Raw genomic sequence first — 27,153 nt, 5'->3', positions numbered from 1 at the left:
CAAAAACTTTTTCCAATAATTCATTATTCTAGGTCACATCACAGGTACAAGAAGGACAATATAGGTTGTTGTGATTCCCCATATCAGGTGACTGATGAGTTAAACTTATCAAAAGTTTAACTTTGATCACAGCTGAATGAAACCTGATATAAGTTCAAGACAAATAACAAAGTGATGATCCTACAAGAGTTTTTGCCTACAAGCTTCTATGTGTGAACTACAGGTTCACAAGCATAGTATATGACTGCAGTTAAAGAGAAGGATCTTTAAACTGGATTACTAACTGATATGTGAGTGAATGAACCCATCCTACCTTCAGCTAATTTTTATGACAATGTTATTTATAAACTATGTCAAAACACATTATTTCGGAACAATCAGTTTTTAATCATAATTATGCTTCACAAAACCAAACTCATACAAATTATTCAAGTGCCAAGGCAGACGGCACAAATAAGAAATGTATGACGATTTACTATTGTATAATTATATAACGCGTAAATAATGGCTACAAAGTTCCTAATATGTTTGATACTTATTTACAAAGACATACCATATCATTTTATGTGTAGTAATATTAAAAGATTACAAAAATATGTTATTTTGTCGTCAAAAAAGGAAAAATACATTTGAAAAAGAGCTACCTAATTGGAAGTTGGGATAATTGTGAAATTTTAATGTCAATGAAATTATTTCAAAGCGCATACCCAATAAGGCACTATAAGTATTTTCCTAATAACTGATAAATAGAAATTGTATAAATTCAATACTCTTTGATAGAAATTAATGAAATCAAAATACTAACCTAAATTCCTCTTGACGATTGAATTGACTGAGATACTGAATTGCTTGGGTTTTTTATAACTGTCATTGTCAATCAAGTCAAAATAAAAATAGTAAGGTGTACCAACACAAAAACATAAATACTATTAAAAAGCTAAACCTACCTACTTATATGTACTATTTTAGCTTTTCCAGGAAATAAAGGATAATGCTGTAACATGGAATAGGGCATAATACGCAAAGCTCATCGCAGATGGCGCTACTGGTACAGCTAAGGTACACAAACATTGCCAATGGAGGCAAAAAGCGCCTACTTTCAATATTGTTGCAGATATACGACCCAAAATATCTTCAATGAAATCGTGGTGAGAGTTTAAAGGAAAAAGGAAGGATTTTGTGGATTATCCTGAAAATAATAACACTATTAAAATAGTGAACATAATCTAAAGGTTATGTCTGCTTTATTTGGTCTACTGTGGTCATAAACTGATTTATACTTGATTTTCAATTTTCTGAAGATATTACCTGTATGAAGTCCATATTTTAATAAGTCTTCACGTGTGAAGTATTCCGAGCTTTTTTTCGACCGTTTACTGGCTCAAAAATTTTACAGCGTGAGGCGTATCCCATAGTTTTCGAAGTTTTTTATCTTATGGAAAACGATGTTTCTCAATATTTCGGCATCCAAATATGCTACATTGTTGTATATTTTCACAAACGAACGCTTACATAATGAATGGATTAATAAAGTACTCTAAAATAAACGTTCTAATCGACGTAGCAAAAGGCGGCAAAGCTTAGCTAGCCTAACATACAGTGCTGTGTAATCTGGCGGGATAAATATGCAGTAATACTCCCTATTAATAGGTACTCCGTACGTACAAACTACACGTACGTACAAATAAAATATTTTTTGACGTGACGCGTGAGGCTATTAAATCTTCCAAAAAATAATTATATTTTAATTTGTAAATACATTATTTGTTTTTAAATAATAACGACTAAATTTATTTTTTTTGAATTTTTATTTTTAATTTGGAATTTTTAATTTGGAATTCTACGTTTTATGCCAGTGGTAGATTTAAATATTGGAATATAAAATATTTATTATTTACTATTTACCACAGATATTTACACATCACCATAATCACGCACACATCACATCGATGTTTGAGAACACTTGAGAATTTTTGTTATCAAACATCGATCGTTATGGCGGCTCCACACTATCGGCTACCTCGGACAGATGCCGAAGAGAATACATGGACATTGCGTACATAACATATCGTAAAGCTTTTGTTTACTTTTTAGAGAGAAGAGAGTTGAATGTATGCCGAATCTGCCAAGTTAGGCAAACTGTTTTGCGATAATGTATAGCCATAAGAGCGATGTTGTTATGAATCGTTATGTTGTTACTTTGTGAAGCGAATGTGAATCAGTTGCTAATTTTTGCACTTGACCTTACATAATAATAATAATTCCCAAAAAATCATCCCAAATGTAATAACGACAATCTTATTTTCTTAACGATAATAGATATTTCACGAGTTTTCTTTAGAAATGACCGAGAGACTCAAAACCGTGTTCTAATTCTAATTATTAATAAAATAATTAGACACTGTATATATACACTAGCTGATGCTTGCGACTTCGTTCACATTGGATTATTGTTTTTAGTTATTCAATAGGAAAAAATATATTTTCCATTTTGAGGACTATTTGTAAGAAAAGAAAATGGGTTCATTGGCTGAGCCCTCAACACAACTTTACGAAAATATTTTAAAAAATCATACCTAAACTCGAAGAAAGCTATGACCAAGATTTAGAAAAAATCGAATTTCTTTTACTTATTGTAAAAAATTGTTCAAGGTAGAATTGCATTTTCAAATCAAGCGCTATCCCGCGGTGGTGCACATATATTTCGCCGCATTGTGTGCGACTATTCGCGTCAATTTAAATATAAAGTTAGCTGACTAATCAAGTTAATCGCGTCCCACGTCGTACGCCGATAGCGTCATTTTGAACATACAAGAAGTGGGATTTAATTTAATTTTAATATGGTATGGGAGAACATTCCTGCAAATTCTCAAAAAAAAATTCGGTATGTTTGAAGAGGCTAGTTGCTTGACATAAATTAGGGCACACACAGTATAAGGGGCCATTGTAAAATGAATAATAAATAAAGGGTAAATAAATTTATGAAATGGCAAGGTAAGTTGATGCGTGCGTGACTGGCAATATTTTCATATATTTATTTCAGTTGGCACTTCTTCGAATACGGTTGGGTCGTAAGAGGCGCGGCGGAGACGAAGTGGGAGGGAAGCATGGAGCGAGTGAGCGAGCGATCGAGTGCCTTCGTCATCTTGTGCAGAATTTATAAATTGTAGTGTGGGGTGATAAAATTATGTTGAATTTACTGAAGTGAACAATATTATTGGTGATGTTGGCCTTAGGCTTGTCGTTATTTCGCACAAAAACTGTAAAAGAACACATATTCACTGTAGTAACCCGTCAAAAATCGAGAAAGCTTCAAACGTGTTTGAAGCTTTCGTTTTCGCATTAATGGAACTATGAACCTGGACCCTTTAACGTTTAGCTTATCGCAAATCAATTATCTCGTAGTAAATCTAAGCAAGAAAAACTTCAAGCAGACAAATCAAGAGTTGACTCAGGTAAGAAATGATGACCTGTCTTTGTTTTCTGTTGTCGCCATATTGTGAGTGATGTACGAGAAGCCACGAGCGTTTTGTAACCGTGCAGAAGTTTATGTCGATTGTATCGTTTCTTATAGCTATATATTTATTGCGATGTGCATAATTTCATGCCAAATGTTATTATGGATTGTGGTCGTTAATGTGAAGTGACGTCGCATCGCCCAGCTGCGCCTCGTGTCATGACTCTTGTTTCAGCGCCTATATTTTTTGTACTAATTACAGTTACAGGTAATAAAAACGCTACATGTACATATTTTATGCTGAAAACTCAATTCTAAATTGGCTATCTGCATTTTTTATGTAGGATGTAAGTGTGAATATGTCTATACCTAATTGCTAACTGATAAGCCAATATTGCCTGTGATAAACATGTTTGCACAGTTGTCTTTGTTGATGACCTTAATATTTCAAATCATATGCTTTCTTTAGTGTCAATGTATATCCATGTTGTGTATTCTAACCTATAAACTTAGGTTTTGGATGCCATTTAGTTTGAGGGTAGTTCACTGACCTTAGTATTTCAATAAATGTTATATGCTTGTGGGTCATTGTCTACATTATTTTTTTATATTATAACCTATAACTTAGATTTAGTAAGTATGCTATATAGTTTGAGGGTGTTTAAGTGTAATCCAGGTTATGTTTAGATTGATGTACCTATACACAAATAAGTAAATTATAAATATATAGGGACAAATCACACAAGTTTGAGAATTGTGTTATGGGATAGTAACGCAACAATACTATATAAAATATTTATTGTATTCTAACATTGTTACAATAATCATAATCTTGCCATGTTCATGGTTGAATTGTATTGATGTATTTTTGGCATTGTGTTAAGGTTATGCGTACCTTCCTCATACATATAGTTTACCATCATTTCATCTTCTTGATATAATCAATTATAAAATTAAAAGTAAAATAAGAAATAAATCTGGTCTATTCAACCAGGTTTACTCCCACACAATTCATTTTTTTTTCATTCCATACCTATAATAAGACTAGCTTTTACCTGCGGCTTAGCCCACATGTAATTTCCCACAGGACCAGTTCTCTTTCGGGCATGAAAGGTACCTTCTCCATACTTCAAACCACATATATGCAAAATTTCAAGAAATTTGGTCAGGTACTTGAATAAACCATGTACCAAATTTATAACAATTGGTCCAGTAGATTTTGCATGGACAAGATACTTACACATACATACATACACACATCCTCACAAACTTTCGCATTTATAATATTAATAACATTAGGATGGACATCAAACCATTTGTAGACAATGTCATGAAAATTTAACATGTTAAATTTAAATATTAAATAATTACACAATGCAATAAATTATACTTGACCTTAGCATATACAATTAAATTCGCTTATTCACAATAAATTCAATCTCAATATTCTTAGTCTATTCAACAAGAAGGTAGGTATAACACAATTTGTAATTTATTTCCAAATACATTAAAATGTTAATACCTATATAATTATAATTACTTCATACACTTTCAAGAAATACCTGGAAAATGAAATAATAAATGTATTCTTAAGATTATGTTAGGTACAGATCTGTTAATTAGTGATTTCATAGTTATAACATGGATTTTGAATAATCACTAACTTCATAGGTATGAATTCAGATGCAAATAGTGTCATTGTAAGTTAAATAAAATCTTGTAAGATACAAATATCTTACAAGAACAACAACAACTTGAATCACAAGTTGCTACATTTATTTACAATGAAAACATTTTTTGTAACAGTCTTTTTTTTTCAAACAGATTCACATTCAATGCAATAGAATTGAATATTGAATTTAGTTCCACACAAAAAAATGGCCCAGCTATTAGGCCTAAATGTGATCGAAACGGAGGACTGTCTCATTCTTGCATGTTTAAATCCACATAACATTGTACATGTGACAGACAGTCTGTTTTTCTGTTTGCTTAAGCACTTGATTTTAATGAAATTTGATATGCATACTGAGTTCAGAAGAGAAACAAGTTCAAAAATCAAGCTATTACACAATTGTTACCCCCTGAAGACCAGACCTGGGGAATGTAATATTGTATGACAAACACATTTACTTAATTAATTTGACCTGTTGCAAAGGGAAACAGATAGTCTTTTGTAAAAAAAACTAGCCAAAAAGTTAGCTTCGACACATCCATCTATCTCCATACTAAAAATCACATAAATATATCACATTACATTAATTGATGCATTTTGGTATGAAATAGGGATAAACACACAAATTATCACATTTATAATATTAGTTGAATAGCAACTTTTAGAACAGTTTATAATAGAGGAAAGATTGGAATTAACTCATTCTGTGTCATTTGTCCTCATAATGCTTTTATTTGTTAAGTACTTAGCAGACACACAAATATTATCCCTGAATTTCTTGTTTTAAATTTCACTTCACAGAGGTTAAATTTATAGATAAACTGTATGACACTAATGTATTTTTATGCATTGCGAATTCATTTGATTAACATCTAATTTGCCCATAGATGAGCAAACAACAAGCTAAAACTGAGGTTTAATTTAAGCCTATTAATACATTTCCCCTTATTCATAAAAAAAAATATAGCATACCTACTTTAAGCTAAAGTATGATTTAACTTTTCTGTCAGTATTAAATATTGTCAACATAACAGCCCCGAACGAAATGGGGAACATGCGGTGTTGAGAGAGACGCTCAGTTCCTGCTCAACAAATTAATCATTATTACATTCAGTGGACAGAGTCAACTGTCGCGAAACCCGCCAACTTCAACTCGATAGCGGGCTCCAGGGTGGTAATAAAAGCGACAGTTTGCCAGCCCATATGAGTAGCATACACAATGTCTCCTTGATGACTTCTATGTTTTTCTTTGGCACCACAAAAAGAGCAGTAGCTGATAACGAGCAAAGATGTATTGGCTGGCTACCGGCACAGTACCTTTTGCCACGTGAGGCCTATAGTTACGCCACTGGTTTAACAATACCCCTGCAAATAGAATTACAAATTGCTATGAGACCGTCTGTGACACGTTTTGTAACAAAGTAAAGTACGCAAATATGGGGAAATAACTCAAAGCTAACAGAAAAAAGCATATCAAACTTTTCGCATTATTATTATTAGAACTACGCCCCGTGTTACCTGCGTAATTATTTAACTTAGTAAATAGTATGTATCCATCGACGTGTTAGATATTAACCGGGCCAACCGTCGTACAGGAAATTATTTTAAAAAAACTTGCATAGACGCTCGAATTTTAAAATGACAAATAGAGGCACTAAGCCTATATTTGTTATTTCATTGTCATGTAGTAATCGCCATATTTTTTTATAAGAAGAGCGTACATCGATGCAAAATTGTCTGAATAAAGTCCCATTAACATCTGTTATTTGACCCCCGTCCATGCCAGGTCCCTTTTAAATTGATGCCAATCACGCCGCTGCTCCTGCCGCATGCGCTCAATGCATTGTGCAGGATAATTTGACAAATATTTGACTGCACAATTGATTAATAATAATAAACAATAGGATTAATTATTATGAATAAAATAAATATATCAAAAGTTCTGTCTTTACGTGAGTAATGAAGGATAGTGAATTCCAAACTGCAATTTGATATTCGCGGCTAAAATTTATAACCTGTATTTGTTGACTTAAAATTGAGACATATGTAAACTATGTATTTTCCATATAGATTGTCTCAATTTTAAGTCAACAAATATAGGCTATCAATTTTGGATTAAATTGAAGTTTGGAATTGACTCTCATCACCCGGAAGTACCTATAAACCCTTTCACGAATTGCAAAAGTATTGATTATCTATTATGTGCCGGTCCTCGGACGCTACTTAATGCTTTTTGCATTGAAAAGGCCAATCAACGGTGAATATGGTTGGAATTTCAATAAAACAATTTAGACTGGTCTGATTTAGTGTACGTATTGTGTGTTAAGTGATTTGTTGTTTTGTGATCAATTACATATATGAAATGTGGTGCTTATTGGATGAATTGGTTTCATTTTAATGTTTTGTAATTTGCTTTGTATGTTAGGATATGTTTTTCGGCAAAATACGTTAGTAAAGATGGTGTAGGTATTTCTTTAAATTTTTTTTTTAGTGATGAAGAGTTTTGTGCAATAAATTTCGTTTTAATCTCTTTTTTCCTAAAAATGTTACTTTACTGCGGCGACACCTAGGTTTAGCCGGCTAACGTTCGGCTAAACCTAAGTTCAGCCTTTATCATTTCGGCTAGAGATGTAGCAGGTCTTCGGTGGCCACATTATCACCGGCTAGATCTAGTCGCTGGTCACAGATTTAGAAGGGTATTTTGAAATAAAAATCAGTAGTAAATAAATCTATAATTTATATGAAACAAAACGCGTGATAAACATAGTCTATATCACCAATGTGAATGTACATTATTCGACCTTCGTTATATAAAACAACTTTGTTTTGTACGAAATATGGCAATCCTCCAAAATAGCTTCTGATGGTTATTATATTATGTAGTTTTTTTTATGGTTTACTTATTTATAGTTGTTAACGTAAGCGCGACTTTTAAAATTATACCTACCAGGACTCGTCCATATTGTGTATTTAATTTCACGACTGTTTGAACGCGGCTTGTAGCGTTTCATTAGTGTTGCATATTTTTTCGTATAAAGACTCTTTTTTTTTAAATTAAACATTTATAAAACTAACATTGTACCAGAACTTTACTTATTTATAAAATAGGATAATTAAATTGATTACTGTGTATGGTACAATTTAATAAACACTGATGATAACCCACGGCGGCGTTCAAAATGTGAAATTCACCTTTACATGCTATACGTATACACGGTGTTACGGGCGGTTACTGCACTGTTTGTTTAGAAGTTTATATTGAAATGGAATTTCAAAATACACATGATGACATGACGCACATTTTTTGTTACAAATTTTGTTTCTTTTCGTAAAATTCTTAAAACTTAGTGAGGTTATAGCCGTAGCAAAGAATCAATTTGAAATAAATTAACACAATTGCTTTTAAAACGGAATATTATTAAGAAAGTTTAGTTTTGGAATCTTTATTTGTTTTAAAGACCCTTGTATACATATTACATTTTTAAAATGTAACTTTATGGCATGTATATGAGTTGACCAGAAGTATATTATTGGCTAGTGTCTTATTTTACGTGTCACATACGTGTTATGTGTCACGTCCAACCATAGACAAATCATAGTTTTAGTGATGTTAGTGCTGTTCAGGCTCTTTAGCCTGATGGTAAGGTTAAATTAAATTGTTTTTTTTTTTATTTGTGAAACAAACAGTAAAATAGAAAAATAATAATAAGTAAATTAAATATTACAAGAAACCAATCAAGTTCCTGTTACAAATTTTTCAGAACATGCTCTAACATACATTGCGTTGTGTTATTAAAATTATAGTTATAACGAAAAATTTATATAAATGCGAAAGATTGGATGTGAGTGAGTTCTGGTACGTTGTAACAATGTAACCTAGAATAGCAAACTGTCTGCGGAAGCGAAGGGTGTAAAATTTTGTACGTTGCATTGCATCGCGAAGTTTTATTATGAAAATTATTTAACTGCACAGCGAATATAAATTTTTAATGTATCTTCTACATAATGTTGTGTTGTGCCAAAATTTTCAAAGTCATTAAGGCGTTTCTCATAACTTCACGATTGTAAACATGGCGATAACAGAAGGCATACGTGCCTTAATGGCGTTCTAGTCATAGGACCTAATAACAGAAACATAATGCTAGCCAGTGATAAGAATGGAATGTTTTCTCAACATGAAGTCGGATTTTTCTGTTAAATCTCAAAGTCGTTATGCTATAGCTTATAATTATATTACTCTCCATACAGGATAACTTATTTTTTTTTTGTAAATTTTTAAAGTAACATCTAGTATTGGTAAACTGTATATTGAAATATATTATTCTCAATTATTTTATTACTATTAAAAAATCCTGAAGATTTACATGTTTGAAACATTTGTTGAATATTGCATTTGCGATTTGCTTTTATTTTCTTACGTTATGTAAAATAGTGTATACATACATATATTCATAAAACCGCCATGTCTTTAAATTGTGTATTGTTAATAGATAAATACTGACAACTCTGTTTAATCCGTACCAGATTGTCAGCTTATATGGACTGGAAGCAGAAAACCAACTCTTGAGGTGCTTGCTCACCGAAGCAGCGAAGTCTTCGTGGGACACCGATCGCCAGGGGTCCTCATCGACCACCAGCCTTCACGCATCGCTCCTGTCTCAACAGTTGGCAGCCTTGCTGAATCACCCTGCCAAATCTACGGTCGTCTGCCGCGCTGTTGACAATCCAACAAGGTCTTTTCAGAAGGTGCGTCTCATTCTAATAGCCGCTTTATCGTTTTTTTTTCATCCCCTTTCCTCCACCTTTTCTTACATACTAGTTGAATACTTAGTCGAAATGTCTTCTTAGTAGTGATGGTTCCGAAGCCTTGGTAGTTGTTAATTGATAGCTAGGATGTCCAAAATATGACCCTTTCAGTGGGTAAAACGACCTGCTAAATTAGTTATTAGGACCCCTTTCAGTGGGTAAAACGACCTGCTAAATTAGTTATTAGGACCTAACGAATCGCATGTAGCTATAATATCCAATTACTTGTTATTTAAAAATGTGAGCATGTAATTTTACTGCTTTTATAACATTGATTAATATTTAAATCACCCTAAATAAAGAAAGTATTGTTGGACATTGGATTTCTTATCAAACACAATCTGTTATTTATAACAGCAAATATTGATGACGAAATGCAAATAGCCATTTACATAATCAATACATATAATAAAATTGAAGAAAGGCCAAATTTGTACATACTAAATATAATTATACAAATATGTTTTTCTATGAAAATATCCCTCCGGCCATTTGAGCAACCAATTGTTAAATAAATTGTAAAAGTTGTTGTGTCGTTGCCACTGCCTATATAAAAATAAATACATTAAAAACTGCAACTACCATTAGGAATCATCATCACCAGTGTTGTCTGTTTGTCCTGATATTATTTAAATCATTTTGAATGTTTATGTATGCTGAATGTATTCATGTTTTTATTATTTCTCCTATTCTTATCTGAAGCATAGCTGCGTTTATTTCCAGTATTTTCCCAATTTCTTTACAAAAAGTCGGGCGCTTACCCAACTGGGTAGATACATTTGTTTGGGAAGAAACTGCAAATATACTGGGCATAAACCTATCTCTGCCTGAAGAAATTATTTATACAATTATATTTGATTATTGCAAATGTTATGATTCATATGAGATATTTGTAAAATATTTTGTTAACCGCAGCTGGCCCGGCATTTACTAATCACATGGACATAACAGACATCATGTTGATGTAGGTACTATAGATTTTTTTATGAAAACATTTATATTATTATGTATGTCCAATCATAGGCAAGATGTAGGAGATATTTTTTCTTATACTCTGGGACCGCCAGAGAAGTAATTTATTCGATCGAACATCAATCTGGCTGGAATGAATTTCTTGACGTTTTTGTAATAGAAGGAGAGCATTAAAGGGACAAATTAGATGTAAAGGACGGAGCGCACAGTAATTTTGTTATATATTTATTTTCTCCATGGCTTTTTCTGTCTACATTGACACGTGACCTACACATGATACAGGAGACTGACGACTGTCAAATGGTACTTTTTAAGGTCCCCCGATTAGACCCAATAATTTTGACATCAGAGGCACATTATAGCAATAGATAGCATATGCCGAATATTATTGTAATAGATATGAGAAATATTACAATAATAAATAGAAATTTTGGCCCTACTTATGCACCGTTAGTCACGTCGAGGCCCTTCTATTACCAATTTTACATCTTTTGATACCAGATTGATGTTCGATCAAATATATACTCTCTAGGAACTCTCTCGAAATATTAGTACGTTTTACAATCAGTAGTTAGATTTTCTCCGAGATTATATTGATTCTTGATCTGACAATCGTAGTATTGCAGGAATTTTAACATTATTTTATGTTCAGTTAATGTATCAGTTAAATTTATTTAATCTTAAAGTTTATTAATAGTCATGTTCTCCTCTTTAACTGATGACAATTAGATTAGATAGACTTATGATCAGTAAACATAAACAGGTGCTGGAATAATTATGTCAATCCAATAAATATTTACATTTTTTTAACTGTGAACAGATTTTTATTTGTAAGTTAATTTCGGCTGCCGGAGTATTATCATGAACTGCAATACTGCTGAATTGTCTTAATTGGCAATGAGAAATTACATTTTAAAATTCCAAATCATCCGATCCACTAGTCACTGTCCTCACTAAATGTCGTGCATACTGATAATGAGATGGAGTACATTTTATTTATCGTCCTATTTCATTCTGAATACTACTTTCAGATATTAAAGCCTACAAATACCTTACTCAACCGATTGTCAAGACTTTTGAAATTAACCACAGCCGAGGAAGTTGCCTTTTCTCTAGTTTTGAGGAAGAATTCGTCGAAACCTGAAATCGTTTCGTTAGCGAAGCAGCATCTGAAGAAAAGATTCTTAGATCTCGTACAGTGCTACTTAGACGCCGGTAAGATGTACATATCATGTGCTAAATTTATTTGATACAAACATAATATTCATGTACAATGTACATATATAACATTCGTTGCTGTTAACAATGTGCCAATAAAATATCTGAATTTCGGGTTTCGAAATTTGTATCTATCGGATTTTCTTCTCTTCCAAATACATTGTAGTTTAACTTTTTAATATGGCTGCTTCGTTTAGCCCTAATGACTTATTTGTAGAATTATTATTATGCTATTTTAAATGGAAAATTATAATTTGATAGATATTAAATATTCATCTCAAAATCCAAATTCAAAAATATGAGTGTATCTCAGAATTAGCAGGTCATGTATAATAGTAAGCTTGTACTGTTGGTTTTATTCCTAACTCATATGATTGATAATATTGACAGAACGCGGTCATCAGGTCGAGCGTGCAGGTCTTCAGGAATGCAGCCCTGAAGTTTTGCAAACTCTCCTCACCAACCTCGCGCACGAGACTCTCGCTACTGTGACCAAAGACTTGTTTCTCTTGCGGCTCAGAGGCGACTTCCCCCGTGAAGTGGTGCCCATTGTATTAGCCCCTCTTCTTTATCCAGACGACACCCAGACTCCTTTGGAGGAAATGACAACAGCTGACGACATGACAGCAGCAATGATGGACAATTCCCTTGCGGAGATCATTCGAGACATCGGATACCCTTTCACTGCATCGATCGAGGAATGCAAAAACAACATGCTCAACTTCGGCGCCAGGGAGCCCACGGCCATGGACGTCGCCAGAATTATATCCATGATGGTCAGATACCACGCCACCATACCGGATGGCCCGCAGATACAAACACCTGGAAACTTCTGGATGAGTCATGAGGCCAAGAAGGAACCTATCACACATGGACACGGCGAGACGTGGAACGCCGAAGTTTTTGTGCAAACCCTCAAAGAATTAGCTTCCAATCTTAACTGGAAGGAGGTGATCCTACAACTTGACCACCCAGAGTTTGTAGTACCAGACAGACAAGCACTGAGCTTGTTATTCACCATTTTGCGACTAGGCTTGCAAAGCGCTGGATACCCAGCTAACATATTTCCAGTGGACTACCTATGCCGTCGCTGGACAAATCTAGAAGGACAGATGAGTCTGATCAGCAACATTATAAAGCATCCCGACATCTTCTGCTTTGCTGATCACCCGTTCCATCCGGTGTCGATAGACTTGCTGAAGTCTCCCCCTGAAGCGGACAATAAAGAGATAGCCACATGGCGATGTTTGTACTTAGTGGAACTCCTCCTGTATGCAGCAGAACGCGGTTTCTATATGCAAGTGCATGAGCTCTTCAAATTCCCTCTGCAGCATTGCCCTGACATCCTACTGATTGTCCTACTACAGATACCGCCACCTTTGACAGTTTTCAGACAGGAATTGCTAACAATGCTCATACCGATTTTCTTGGGCAACCACACCAACTCTGGGATCATTCTTCACCACGCATGGCACACACAGAACCCCAACATCAAGCCGGTGATCATGCATGCAATGGCCGAATGGTACATACGCGGCGAAAGTGACCAGTCGAAACTGTCCAGGATACTGGATGTCGCTCAAGATTTGAAAGCGCTATCTTTGCTACTGAACGTACAATCATTCCCGTTCGTTATCGATCTGGCCTGCTTGGCCTCACGACGGGAGTATCTCAAACTCGACAAATGGCTGACAGACAAGATCAGAGACCACGGAGAGACCTTCGTTTCTGCTATGGTGAAGTTTCTCCAAAGGAGATGCCCGCAGGTGCTGGGGAAGCCGGAAGACCAGCTGCCCAAGGCCGCGCAGCTCCCCAACGAGACGATCGCCACTATGTCGGCATGCCTTCAACTGTGCATTCAAAATGTCCAACCGGAATTACAAGAAGCTATCTACAACGTAATCGCTAACTGCCAAACTCTGTTGCTGAGCAAGCGACAAAGCATTGCCGGTATAACGCGTCCCCACACGAGGGTATTAGAAACACCTTTCAACCCGGCTGGTTTAGGAGGGCAGTTATTCACTCCGCATGTTGAGTCGATTACCAATTTGACAACCAACGTGGCAAACATGAACTTAGCCGCTCCGGCGAACACCGCGTTCGCTATGCCCGGGACCTTAGGTCCTCTGGTTACCACTCCTGGATCTCCATCGCGTCTCATGGGCGCCGGGCCCAACAGCCCATTCGCAATGATGCCTTTACAACATACTAACGTAGCCAACATGAGTACATTAGCCAGAATGGCCCCAGCACCAGCTATGGATAAACCTCGAATGCCAGACCCTCTGCACTTCCCCGAGATAATGCACAGTGTCACGAAAGAGATCGAGGACGAAGCGAACGGATATTTCCAGCGGATATACAACCACCCTCCGCATCCGACGCTTTCCATCGACGAGGTCCTGGACATGCTGAAGAAGTTCCAAGACTCTCCTAACAAGCGGGAGCGGGAAGTGTTCTCATGCATGCTGCGAAATCTCTTTGAGGAGTACAAATTCTTCCCGCAGTATCCCGACAAAGAGTTGCATATAACAGCCCAATTATTCGGTGGCATTATTGAGAAGGGATTGGTCCCAACGTATGTGTCCTTAGGCCTAGCCCTGAGGTTTGTTCTTGACGCTCTTCGGAAACCAGAAGGATCTAAGATGTATTACTTTGGGATCGCTGCTTTGGACCGGTTCAAATCGCGTCTGAAGGACTACCACAAGTATTGCGAACACGTGAGGGCGATTCCACACTTTAGCGAGTTCCCGCCGCATCTGATTGAGTATATCGAGTACGGCTTGCAGAATCAAGAGCCGCCCACTAAGCCGCAAGGGCCGGTGCTGCCGAGCAGCTTGGCGGCCGTGTTAAACCAGAGTGCTGTTGTCACTGTTTCAGCCCCCTACAGGTACGTATTCTGAAGTATTCTCGTGGTTGACATCGTCCAAAAGTCAAGGTGTCCCTTTTGATCCCCGGCCTCTGGATTTTACTCTCAATATCGACTTTAAAAGTTGTTTTATCGGAATAAAATCACAATTTGTATACTCATTTTGTTTTGTCACAAATAAATTTAACTGACTCAATTAATACAACTGTGGTGGCAAGTAAAAATTTTTATTACCATGCTAATTTCAAATAACATGCTAATTTTAAATGTAATATATAAATCATTTAAAAGTAGTACAGCAGTCATTGTCAAAGGTTAAAAATTACAACCTACTTTCTTCTGTACTAATAGCTTTATGTTTTTATAGGGCCGTCGTGTGCGCACACTCGTCCATATCAGCTATATCGAAAGTGACGAACGCCGCTGGAGGCATGGGCAGTCGGCCTTCCATCGCAAACGCTACCAACATCGACACTTTGCTCACTGCCACCGACCGGGAGGAAAAGATCAGCTCCCCACCCGAGGCTATCCAAGACAAAACAGCCTTCATTTTCAATAACCTCAGTCAGCTAAATCTCCAGACGAAATGCGAAGAGCTCAAGGAAATAATCACTGAAGAATACTACCCATGGCTATCACAATACCTCGTCATGAAGAGAGCCTCCATTGAACTCAACTTCCACGCTCTGTATTCCAATTTCCTTGACGTTCTAAAAATACGAGACATAAATAAAATGGTCACTAAAGAAACCTATCGCAACATCAAAGTGCTTTTGCGCTCTGACAAAGGCATTGCCAACTTTTCTGATCGTTCTCTGCTAAAGAATCTAGGTCACTGGCTTGGTATGCTGACTTTAGCTCGCAATTTACCAATCCTACACGTTGACATCGATCTCAAAGCGTTGGTGCTCGAGGCTTACCACAAAGGTCAACAAGAACTGCTTTACGTTGTTCCATTCGTCGCAAAAGTGTTGGAATCTTGTGCTAAGAGCGTCGTATTCAAACCGCCTAATCCTTGGACGATGGCGCTTATGAATGTGCTTGCGGAGTTACACCAAGAACCGGATTTGAAGCTGAACTTGAAGTTCGAAATTGAAGTGTTATGTAAAAATCTAAGCCTAGACATTTCCGACCTCAAGCCGGTAATTTATCTGAAAGATCCGGAGAAAGTGCGCCTGATTGAGTTTCAGTTGTCGCAGCCGAAGAACAAAGAAGCTGCGACTGCGATGCCCGTGACTCAAACAGCGCTGGTCCCAACCCCGCAAATCCAGTACAGCATTCCACCACAAGCAGCTTTGCCGACGGAAGAATTAACCGCAACAGCTCCGACCCCAACTGGAGGCCTCGTCACCAACGATCCCAATTTAATGGGAGTCATAGGGCTTCCAGAGCCTCGTTTCAGTTATCTCGACGTGAACGTGTCTTCAACATCAGCATTTGGACAGAAGATATGCTTCAATCCGCACATCATTCTGTTCCAAAACTATCCGCATTTGAAGCAGTTTGTCAAGCCCGCGATCGAGAGATCGATTCAGGAATGGATTCACCCGGTAGTAGATAGGTCGATAAAATATGCATTGACGACTTGCGAGCAGGTCATCAGGAAGGACTTTGCTCTAGATCCAGATGAGGTTAGGATGAGGACTTGCGCCCACCACATGATGCGAAACCTGACGGCCGGCATGGCAATGATCACGTGCCGCGAACAGATCATCAGCACCATCAGCACAAACCTCAAGACTGCATTTATCACTGCTCTGCTACCCGCCACCCCACAACAGGTACTGTTTCTGAATTTTCCTTTTTTAAATATTTTTATTTCGTAGACTTCTTTTACAGTGTGTATGAAAGTCCGCTAAGATACTGTACATTTTCATATGAATTATTTCTACCAATGTACTTAAAATTGTTCTTGTTATTAACAGGTATGTAAGTACGAACGCTGGTGAAGGACAGCTACAACACTTCCCAGTGATTTCAAGTTCAAATTTAAAAATTACATTATTCTGCTTTGTTCAGTTTTCCTTTGTTGCGGACTAATTATTACTCTATAAAATGATTTTTCAACAAAATTCTATAAATACAAAAAACTTGCGGCAGGAAATCGTGGAAAGCGCCGCAGCGGTTCTCGCAACTGAAAACATGGAGCTCGCGTGCGCTTTCATACAGAAGACTGCAGTTGAGAAAGCGTTGCCGGAACTCGACAAGCGGCTCATGAACGACTACGACCTACGTAAACTGGCGCGCCAAGATGGCCGCCGCTATTTCGACCCAGTCGTGCTGACTTATCAGACCGAACGCATTCCCGAACGAGTACGATTGCGCGTTAGTGGACCTTCGGACATGCAGATAGCTGTTTACGAAGAATTCGCATGCAACATTCCAGGATTCATGCCCGTGAGAGACGCTGGGATGTTCATCCCGAAGCAGGCCTCCCAAGACCAGATCCCACAGCTGACCTTCAGCCAAGTAATGAACCCCACCCAGGTTTACGGGGCTGATGAGATGACAGCTTTGATCAGCGCAGCGGAGATGTTCTTAGCGAATTCGGTCGGAGTTGCCTCGTTGACCGTCCAAGCGGCCAATATGCACTCGCTTTTGGAATGCTTGTTCCTAGCTAGAAGGAACAGGGATATCGTATCTGGATGCACTCTGCTGCAAAAAGTGAGTTTGTTGTAGCAATATTTGTGATCAACATACTTCTTGTCCAGGATTTTTTTTAAATTTTCCCCTATTCTTTGCAATTTAATTTTTAATCGTCGAAATATCTTTTAAAATTCTCTCTTTTAACAGTGAACAGTCACTGTTTCATTTAGTTATGTTCAAATTAGCTTTTATACAGATGAATACTAATTTCAATATAACTGAATTTATTTCACACCCATTTACAGACACAAACACAATTGTGTTTGTTCTTATTTTGTTATTGCCTTTACAAATAAACGTTATATCTATCCTCAGGCTGTGGAAGGACTACTAGATGGGCACATTGTCCAGCCCGGAGCGAGCAGTGACCATGTGGAAATGATGACTCGTTACCGTGACATCCACCTCAGAGTGCTCAAGCTCCTCGAAGATGCCCGGGTCTATGGCCATCTGTGGACCACGAAGCAGATCACATGCTGCCTCACTGAGTGCCGGGACGATCTCCGATACAACATTGAAGCTATCGACTGCCTGATCAGGAACCATCTGATCAATCTTCACCAAGTATGTATTTGATTTAATAAATTGCAATACAACAGTTGGCAGCACTAAGGAATATCCGAATGGGGTGTTATAAATGCAGTTTTTTGTTTATTTCTATAGTGTTATAGAAAATATTTTCAATCTGTTTTCAACTAGGTACATAAACATGGAAAATTTTGATTCATTTTTAAAAGCACTTTACAAAACAAGTTATTATCATCCAAATAAGTGTTCTTTCATCTCAATGAATTGTTTTCAAAATTAGTTAATAATCGTGTGACAAAACCAATAATATATAGATTCTGTGACATATAGAGCAGTATCTTGAAAAGTTGAAATAGTGTTAGCGAAGAATAGTTCTAATAAAAGTCTCATATAACGAACATTTCCGCCAACAGTACGACATTGCGCTCGCGCACATGATGGAGACAGGGAACAACTACATGGCCGTGGCTTTCGCCATGCAACTGGTGCAACTGTACCTCGTTGACGATCGAAACAACATGTATGTGAACGAGTCTGACCTGTACCACACGACAGAAATGCTGTTCCGGATCATGACTCACTCGAGACAACCCCCGCCGGAAGGGTTGGCAACCCTATTGGAAATGTTGAGGGTCAATCAGGACCCTAGCGCCTATTTGGGTGAACGTTCGCCCCTTGGACCCACAGCGCATATTCATTCCGGAATCATGTCCGTGCGGGTAAGTGATTTTCGTTCAATTATGAAGAGCACAAATATTGTGCTGGCCGAGGCACTTACATATACTCTCTGGTAGTATGGCTCATGCCAGAATAATTTTGTTTCTGATTTTAAATTGTTTTTTTTTTCTGAATTAATGCATCACCATAGACACAGAAACATTTTGTGTCTATGGTGCTGCCAAGATAAACATGAGTTATATACACAGGCCCGCGACTACGACGACCCACCCGGCCTCCAAGATAAGACAGAAAACCTCCTACGCGAATGGCGAAACGTATTGCTTTCGCCTCTGACCGAAATCGAAATCGCACAGAATTTCAACCTCTACGTTCATAGGATGAATATGAACGGTATACTGAAATCGGATGACATGATCACGCGTTTCTTTAGAATTGCCACACAGAAGTGCATTGAGAATGTTTATCAGCTACTGAATGATGATAGGGTGAATCCTCCGCCGACCCCGGTGAAGAAAGAGAAATATTACTCCATGTGCGATTCGTTTATTAAACTGGTGTCGTTGCTTATCAAGAATACCGCGGACAGTGGGAACCCTACGCCGAAACTGAACCTACTGAATAAGGTATGAGAAAACACATAAATTGCTTAAATACACTCTTGGCACTTTTTTGGTTCCATAAGTTTTTTTTGTTTCTCATTTGCACAATGTGAATTGAGTGAATTGAGAATATATCCAAATATATTGGCTCTAGTTTTATGCCAACATTGTTCACATAAATAAAAGGTACCAAATAATAGTAAAAACATTTTTCTGACATAAGTTAAAATGAACCGCGCGTCTGGCACGTAACCTAAAAGTTGTTTAAAACTGCCAAAGAGGCGTGCGTCATCTCAACATAAACTCGATTCATATTTAAATGTGCAAACCCCCAGTTTACAGTTGCCACTTTTTAGACGTCGCAGGTATGTAAAATCTATTAGTACCTATATGTATGTATTTTAGAGTAATTTAAATTTTCCATTTGACCCCGAATTTTCCGTCAGATCTTGGGCATTATCGCCGGTTGGTTGCTGACCGACCATGAAGAGCATGGCAGCAACTTCCAGCAGCTCCCGTATCACCGCCTTCTTCTGGTGCTGTTCCTAGACATGAACATGGCGGAGCCGGTTCTCGAAACTATCAATTATCAGGTAACTCTGTTAAAAAGGACGTGAGAGGACGACATTTTTTTCTATACCAAATCAAGTTTGCTCGGTAGGTATTATGTTAACGTATTTCGTTCCATTGCTGAGGAAAAATCTCTCCGTCTCTTTCCAATGCCCTCTGTCCAACAACAAATCCAAATATTATTCCTAAGCTGTAATGGTACTGGTAATGGTCGGGATATGTTTGCCATGTGTAGCTGGAACTCTGGGCGATTAAAGCTACGAATTAGACATGATTTCGGATTACAAAAAGGCAAACAGTTGAATATTAATACCTAGGAGCGGGAAAAGGCAACAAGACTTGTAACAATTATAATAAATCTAGAAAATGAATGAACTCAAAAGTGTTGAGATACCTTGAAAAAGTACTTTTATGGCCATGACTTTTGAATTTTTCTTAATGTCCGTGACCTAGTAGGCCCCGCGACTGTGCATTGGAAAAAGTTAAACTAGGCCAAATAGTCCACAAATAACGTTGGTTAAATACTGGCCAAAATAATTGAAATAGAGGTAAAAAAATAATAATATAAAAATTTAGTCAGGAATGCATGGACATTGAATAATGAGATAGAATCTTTCGGTATATATGTAACATATTCCTACAACTTCATATGTGTCGTGTTAATATTGTTCAGCACAATAATAACCTTTTATTAATGTATGTATGCGCACACAAATTTTACAGGACTCGTATCGAATCTCTTCCAGTTCACCAGAGACGAGAGGTGATCATAGATTATATATTTTTTTACATGTATTACTTTATAATTATTTGATTCCTTAGGTTCTTACGGCGTTTTGCCACACCCTCCGCATAATCAGGCCTAACAACGCATCAGGCTTTTGTTACGCATGGCTAGAACTGGTGGCCCATAGGGCTTTCATAAACCGAGTTCTAGCCGTGACGCCGCAGCAAAAGGTAATAATGGTACGGTGCTGGTTTGGCTAATATAGTTCTAAGGACCCTGTGGCGACCCATCTGACTGCCTGTCAAGGAATCAATCGGAAATTTGACAGAAAAATGTTAATACCTAGTACATTTTCCAAAAATCTGTCTTAGCAAAAATAAAATACAGATTAAAAAACAACAGTGTTGAAATCTTTATTAAATTCTAGGATACATACATAAAGAGATGCCGTTAACATTTTGATTCGTTCCTTTGATACCATTAGATTTCATTGTTTTTAATTTTTTCACAACAATCTCATGTAATATGTTTTTAACAAAACATATGCCACCCGTCAGGTTGCTTGCCATAATAAAAAATAATGTGACCGTTTCATCGGTTATTCGATTCTAAATTCAAAAATAGAAAATCAGATTAACAGCTTTTATGGTATTAATTTTTCATTCAAATCTACTTGAACAATATGGCACGTATTAACTTGCCACATAAATATCTACTTTCAAATCAACAAATTATATTGATGAGACTGTCTCCTTATTGTGCGATACTAACCTGTATTTAGGCAATGCATGTTGAATTGCTGAATTGCTTTTAAAGAGTTCACAAAGTGAACCGTGAATTCAAAACAAGTCAAGTAAATTTTGTTCTGCTTTGTCCTTGTGGTATACTTACCTCCTTCCTCGCCTGAAAATAATAATAATAAGTATACCACATCCTTACCTGAGTTCTCCTTATCGATTCTCATATTTACGACGTAAATTTCATTATTTTCTTACACATTCAGTTATCGCTGGACACGATATTAAAGCTTTTTAGTTATTTTAGTGCTGCACATAAACGATCGACAAATTTTGTTTATCAAGTTCACAAGCTTCGACTTTCGCTTCAACCCTTCCCCTGAGTGTTCGACGCGGGGCGACAAACCGATTCGTTACACAAAAAACTTGTTTGCAGGGCTGGGGAATGTACTCCACTTTACTCATCGACCTGTTCAAGTACCTGGACCCGTTCCTGCGTAACACTGAACTAGCCGCTCCCGTCATGATGCTGTACAAGGGCACCCTGAAAGTGCTCTTGGTACTTCTCCACGACTTCCCCGAGTTCCTTTGCGATTACCATTACGGCTTTTGCGACGAAATACCACCCAATTGTATCCAGATGAGAAACCTCATCCTGTCGGCATTCCCGAGGAACATGAGGCTTCCTGACCCGTTTACTCCCAACCTGAAGGTGGACTTACTGGCGGAGATCTCATTGCCGCCGCGCGCGGTGATAAACTACGCGACGATCCTACCGTCGTCTCAGTTCAAGAAAGATCTAGACGCGTATCTGAAGGCGCGTGCGCCGGTAACGTTCCTTTCAGAATTGAGGAGCAACATGCAGGTGTGTTTTCCTTATTATATTAAACTTTGTAGTTCGTGCCTGTATAGTGGAATGTTGTTACATTCCACTATTCATAAGTGATGTAGTAAAGCCATATTCAGTGCCAAATTAGGCCAGCGGTTTTGCGAGTAATCTGTAATCATTTCCTAATAAAAATTGGAAAAAAATAATATTTTTTTATGTTGGTTAAGTCGTGGGTTTATTTATTTATACTTAATTTGCAATTTTCTTTAAAGTGAATTACGGTTTTTATTTTCCTATATTTCTCTGGTATGGCAATAAATAATATTTGTACAGTATAAAGCTCAAACTGCATCGTTACAGACTATGAATTATCACAACGACCATGGGATCGTTATAATGTATATCAATTTTATCTACTACATTATTACAATTCCCAACCGTATTGCAGGTGCTAAATGATCCCGGTCGCAGATACAACAGCCAGCTAATGAACGCTGTGGTGCTTTACGTGGGCACTCAGGCGATCGCCCACATTCGCTCGAAGGGCCAGACGCCCAACATGTCCACCATAGCCCACTCGGCACACATGGACATCTTCCAGAACTTCACCGTCGACTTCGACTTCGAGGGAAGGTTAGTAATAGTCACCTTTCATTTTGTAGTTCCCTAGTTTCACTTGTGCCATTCTTTAATCAAATCTTGCAAGTTGAAGGAGATTGCACCACGTAAGGATATAGATACTTACGTGTACAATCTCCTTTAACTTCTATGGTTATATAGTCTATCGTGTCTATGATTTTTTTGCTTTTAGTCCGATCCCAAATGTAAATCAAAAACATAAAATATTGTTAAGCATCTTAAGTTTAAGGTGTCGTCTTGCATTTTGTAAAGTAGATTTTTATGTCATTAGGACTCTGAAGACCTTCCTGATATATTATTATATCTATTTAATCTAATGGAACTTTTCAATTCCTCACAGATACCTATTCCTGAACGCAATCGCGAACCAACTGCGCTACCCTAACAGCCACACGCACTACTTCTCCTGCTGCCTACTGTACCTGTTCGCGGAAGCGAACTCTGAAGCGGTACAGGAACAAATCACTAGGATGCTACTCGAGCGGTTGATAGTCAACCGACCGCACCCTTGGGGTTTGCTCGTCACGTTCATCGAACTTATCAAGAATCCGATTTACAAGTTCTGGACACATGAGTTTGTGCATTGCGCACCTGAGATTAAGAAGTGAGTGATGTTTTTATTATGAGATATTCATGGGCTTTGACGATTTGTGGCTGCAGAAGTAATCGATAATAGAGAGGATTATTTTTTAGCATGAAAACCAGCTGTTTTTCTCTACCAAAACGTCACTCAAATTTACTAAGTCAAAGCGTACCAAATATGGGCGTATGTATTTTAGTACGAACTAAAAAATAGTAACTTTTTCGATAAATACTCATTCATATAACCACTGCTGCGAGGAAATTTCGTGTATAGTGTCATTTAAATAATTCCGTTTCATTTTTACTTAACTAATTTTCATGGTATAGGAATTTATCATTAACCATAATGATAATTGTGTATATTATAACGTACGTGAATTTCAGATTATTCGAGTCCGTGGCGCGTTCGTGCATCTCCGACAAGACGGGTGCGGGAGGGGGAGAAAGGGAGATAGGGGAGTAGCCTAGGGCTTCTTGGGAGTCTCTCCGATACCAGCACTTGCTGAGTACTGTCGAGAAAGGTACCACATTTAAATTGCCCTTGTTAATACCTGTCTTACTACCCCCAGATCAATGCCCCATTGCTCAGTCGCGCCCCGCCATTTTGACGTCCGTTGGCAGACAACGCAGAAATATGAAGCTTAAACATACCTACGTCAATGAAGAGTTTGCACACAATTTGAACATGCAACACCTTTGTACTTTACTATACATACATTATTATAGACTAGCTGATGCCCGCGACTTCGTTCGCGTGGCCGCACAATTTTAGGTAAGGAGTCAAAATTATTAGAGAGATCAAACAATTTTTTATAATATACAATATCGGGGAACTTTTCTTCAGGCGCTAATATAAAAAGACCTGAGTAGTTACTCACCCTGGCCACAGCCACGTGAAGTCGCAACATTATTATATATATGTACTCCTAACTAATATGATAGTAGTTGCGTACAACTGCGTTAAAATTAAACAGGTGAATAAGAAAATGCGCCAAAGGCGGCCTTTGAGATTTCTATTGACCCTTTCATAAACTGTTATATAATTGTTTCAGGCTTCCAAACTGAGGTGCAGCCACGTCAGCCTCAGCCCTCCACATCGAACGCGACGCCGCAGCAAAACCAAACAACAACCCAAACAACACAAACAACGCAAACAGCGCAAACAGTCCTCCGCGACTGGAGCAAACTGTTCACGTAAACATCCAATAACTCATGCGGACGATTATGAAAACGGTCTAAGTGTTACTGTGTTTTAGTGTTACTCGGGTTCTTCCAACAAACAGCTATTTAAATCATGCCTCTATAGTTCATAAACTTCTCCCCAAAAACTCTGTGTTAGTGTTACTTCGACATATTCATACATAGTTAAAACAGACTATAAACCCCCCAAATGAAGTGTAAGACACTTAGTGACACTAAGTGTTATAATGAACGATTTATGTGTAATGCCGCCTCGTGCTTGTCCCGTCAACCCTTTCAACGTTAGGCAATAAGTTGATTTTGTAATGTTGGTACTGGCGTTGAAACGGCGAAAGAAACGATTTGATCTTTCGTCCCGCTATTGCGCGTTCCGCTTGGCGGATGTATGAATGCGATGACAATAGTGTCAGCTGCGTTACGACGGTCTAACTAAAATCTTTTAAGGTTGGGTGCCTGTGCAGATCGAATGCGTAATTGATGCATATGCGTTTATTGTTTAGAATTGTAACCCATGAATAGACTGCTCATCATAGAATAAGAGTCTATACAATAAATGTTACAAATAATACGCATTTGTTCCGCACAGGCGTTTGTACTTTCAAATCGTTTCGTCTAATTGTTACATGGAGTAGTTTTAACTAAATATAGCTACATTTTTGATAATTAGCAGTGCATTCACAGGCTTGGCCTGCTCACTATTGCATGTGATAAATATGTGTATAAATAGCAATATCTTGTGTAATTCATAAATATAACGTTTTGCCCATTGCGATCTGTATATTTAATAGTAATTCTCAATTGTATGTGTATGCGGGGGGTACGCCCATGGCCTTAGATTCGAGATAAGCAATTACTCTGATATCAGAAGTATTACGACATTAATACATAATTTGAAATTGATTTTGCATGTACAATTCCGTGTCCAACCGTATCTTAGATTTAGATGATATCCAGTCTGTAAATTTCGTCGATGACCGCCTACTATTGTATAATAATCTTTTTGTTCTAGAGCTTCTAAGCCGAAATTAATATCACATTAAATGTATAATAAGTTATTGAATTCAATTATTGGAATGTCAAATTACAGAGTTAGTGCTACAGCCTATAAAACTTTTATATTTAGATTGCTATGAATATCCCATTTTTATTACTATCGACGAAATACACATACTTGGCTATGATTTAGCTGTACACTGACTTGTGTCCCGATGGCATGTGAACATTGTTTATATATATTTGTAATTATCGGCTCGTACTACGATTTGTCGAGTTATTGTTACATTCGATCTCTCGGTTAGCCTGTAAGGTTGTTCTTAGGCTGGCCCAATGAGAGCTACCGGCAGCCATTTGGCTATGAATACACTAAGTTTGACCTGCGCATTCGGTTAATGTCAAAATACAAATGTTATGAAAGTACAGCGAAATTATCAATATTTATTCACTCGATTCGTCTCAATTGTCCAGGCATCGAGTGTTGCATGGAATGCGTGTTCCGACTATGTGTTAACTTGAAGCTCTCAACGGGTTATCGTTTCGTCTCTTTACGCCTATTCGATGTTATGGTCCAGCTGCATTTAAACCTAACATCGAATTGGTGTTAAGAAACTAAACACGCCGTTATCTTATAGTACAATAGTATAACGTGGTTCTAGAAACAGTTAACGAACGCTAGTATAAGGACTGTTTTCGTGAATGATCGCGGATTAACCATTTATATTATTATACCATTTACCGATGTTAATACAAAATCGACTGATTAAATTAAAATCTGCGTGGAGGGACGATATGCGCGCACATCAGTTCTTAGTGATAATCTTAGCGCCTTAACGCAACGGCGGTTAATCAAAGACATTATATGAAATAATTGTAATAATTGATAACAAATAATTGAAGTAATAATGTAATTTTAAGTTTCGTAATGCAATGCAAATATTGCTCTTGTAAAGTTTTCTAGATGTGATTTTCGAATGTAATTTTAGGAGGTTTAGTTATAATGTTTATCCTACAAATTTGTCATTAAGCGTGTAATCCCATTTTTTAATAACATTGTGTTGTAATAAAATATTTTTCCATTAATTTTCAGCTTTGTTTCACTCTCGAACCTTTGTTTGATTGTATTATATAGGTTAATTGGAATCATGTTAATGTGTGATGCAATAAATTCGTTTAGAATAGTCGCGTGCATTTTACGTTTCACTATCATCTCACGGATCCTTGTATAGGGTGTTTCAGAATTTCACAAGTCATTTTGCTTAACCTTTTTTACGTTGAATTCGAAAAACATGTTTCGGTCCAGTCTTATAAGTTGAAGCTAATATTAATTTCACAGAGGATTAGAGGATTAGGGCACATATCTAATTTGATTTGGCTGTCAAAAATTCTGTAGCACTCTAAGTAAAACCATGCAACAAGCCCACTTCC

At 37.3% G+C, this 27,153-nt stretch overlaps 1 protein-coding gene across 3 annotated transcripts; it reads left to right on the top strand.

The window, feature by feature from the left end:
* The first annotated feature begins 3,046 nt into the window (after nt 1–3,046).
* Not1 lies at nt 3,047–26,906 on the top strand. 3 transcript variants are annotated; one of them, XM_053768819.2, is made up of 16 exons: nt 3,047–3,455; nt 9,654–9,875; nt 11,939–12,122; nt 12,516–15,015; nt 15,362–16,775; nt 17,095–17,658; nt 17,956–18,204; nt 18,582–18,887; nt 19,095–19,472; nt 19,895–20,041; nt 20,841–20,975; nt 21,919–22,347; nt 22,760–22,944; nt 23,291–23,554; nt 23,917–24,053; nt 24,585–26,906. In XM_053768819.2, exons 1-15 carry the CDS (start codon nt 3,354–3,356, stop codon nt 23,993–23,995), a joined length of 7,158 nt encoding a protein of 2,385 aa, XP_053624794.1. In that variant the 5' UTR covers nt 3,047–3,353; the 3' UTR covers nt 23,996–24,053; nt 24,585–26,906. The 3 variants fall into 3 exon arrangements, with proteins under 3 accessions (XP_053624794.1, XP_053624793.1, XP_064293103.1); XM_053768818.2 differs by having other exon boundaries at nt 20,841–20,984; XM_064437033.1 differs by lacking the exon at nt 11,939–12,122 and having other exon boundaries at nt 3,087–3,455; nt 20,841–20,984.
* The last annotated feature ends 247 nt before the right edge of the window (nt 26,907–27,153 follow it).

The sequence above is a fragment of the Plodia interpunctella genome, chromosome Z, assembly GCF_027563975.2.
Source record: "Plodia interpunctella isolate USDA-ARS_2022_Savannah chromosome Z, ilPloInte3.2, whole genome shotgun sequence".
Lineage (NCBI taxonomy): Eukaryota > Metazoa > Arthropoda > Insecta > Lepidoptera > Pyralidae > Plodia > Plodia interpunctella.
The sequence above is the reverse complement of the archived record's forward strand: the minus strand, read 5'-3'. Positions and strand labels throughout refer to the sequence as shown.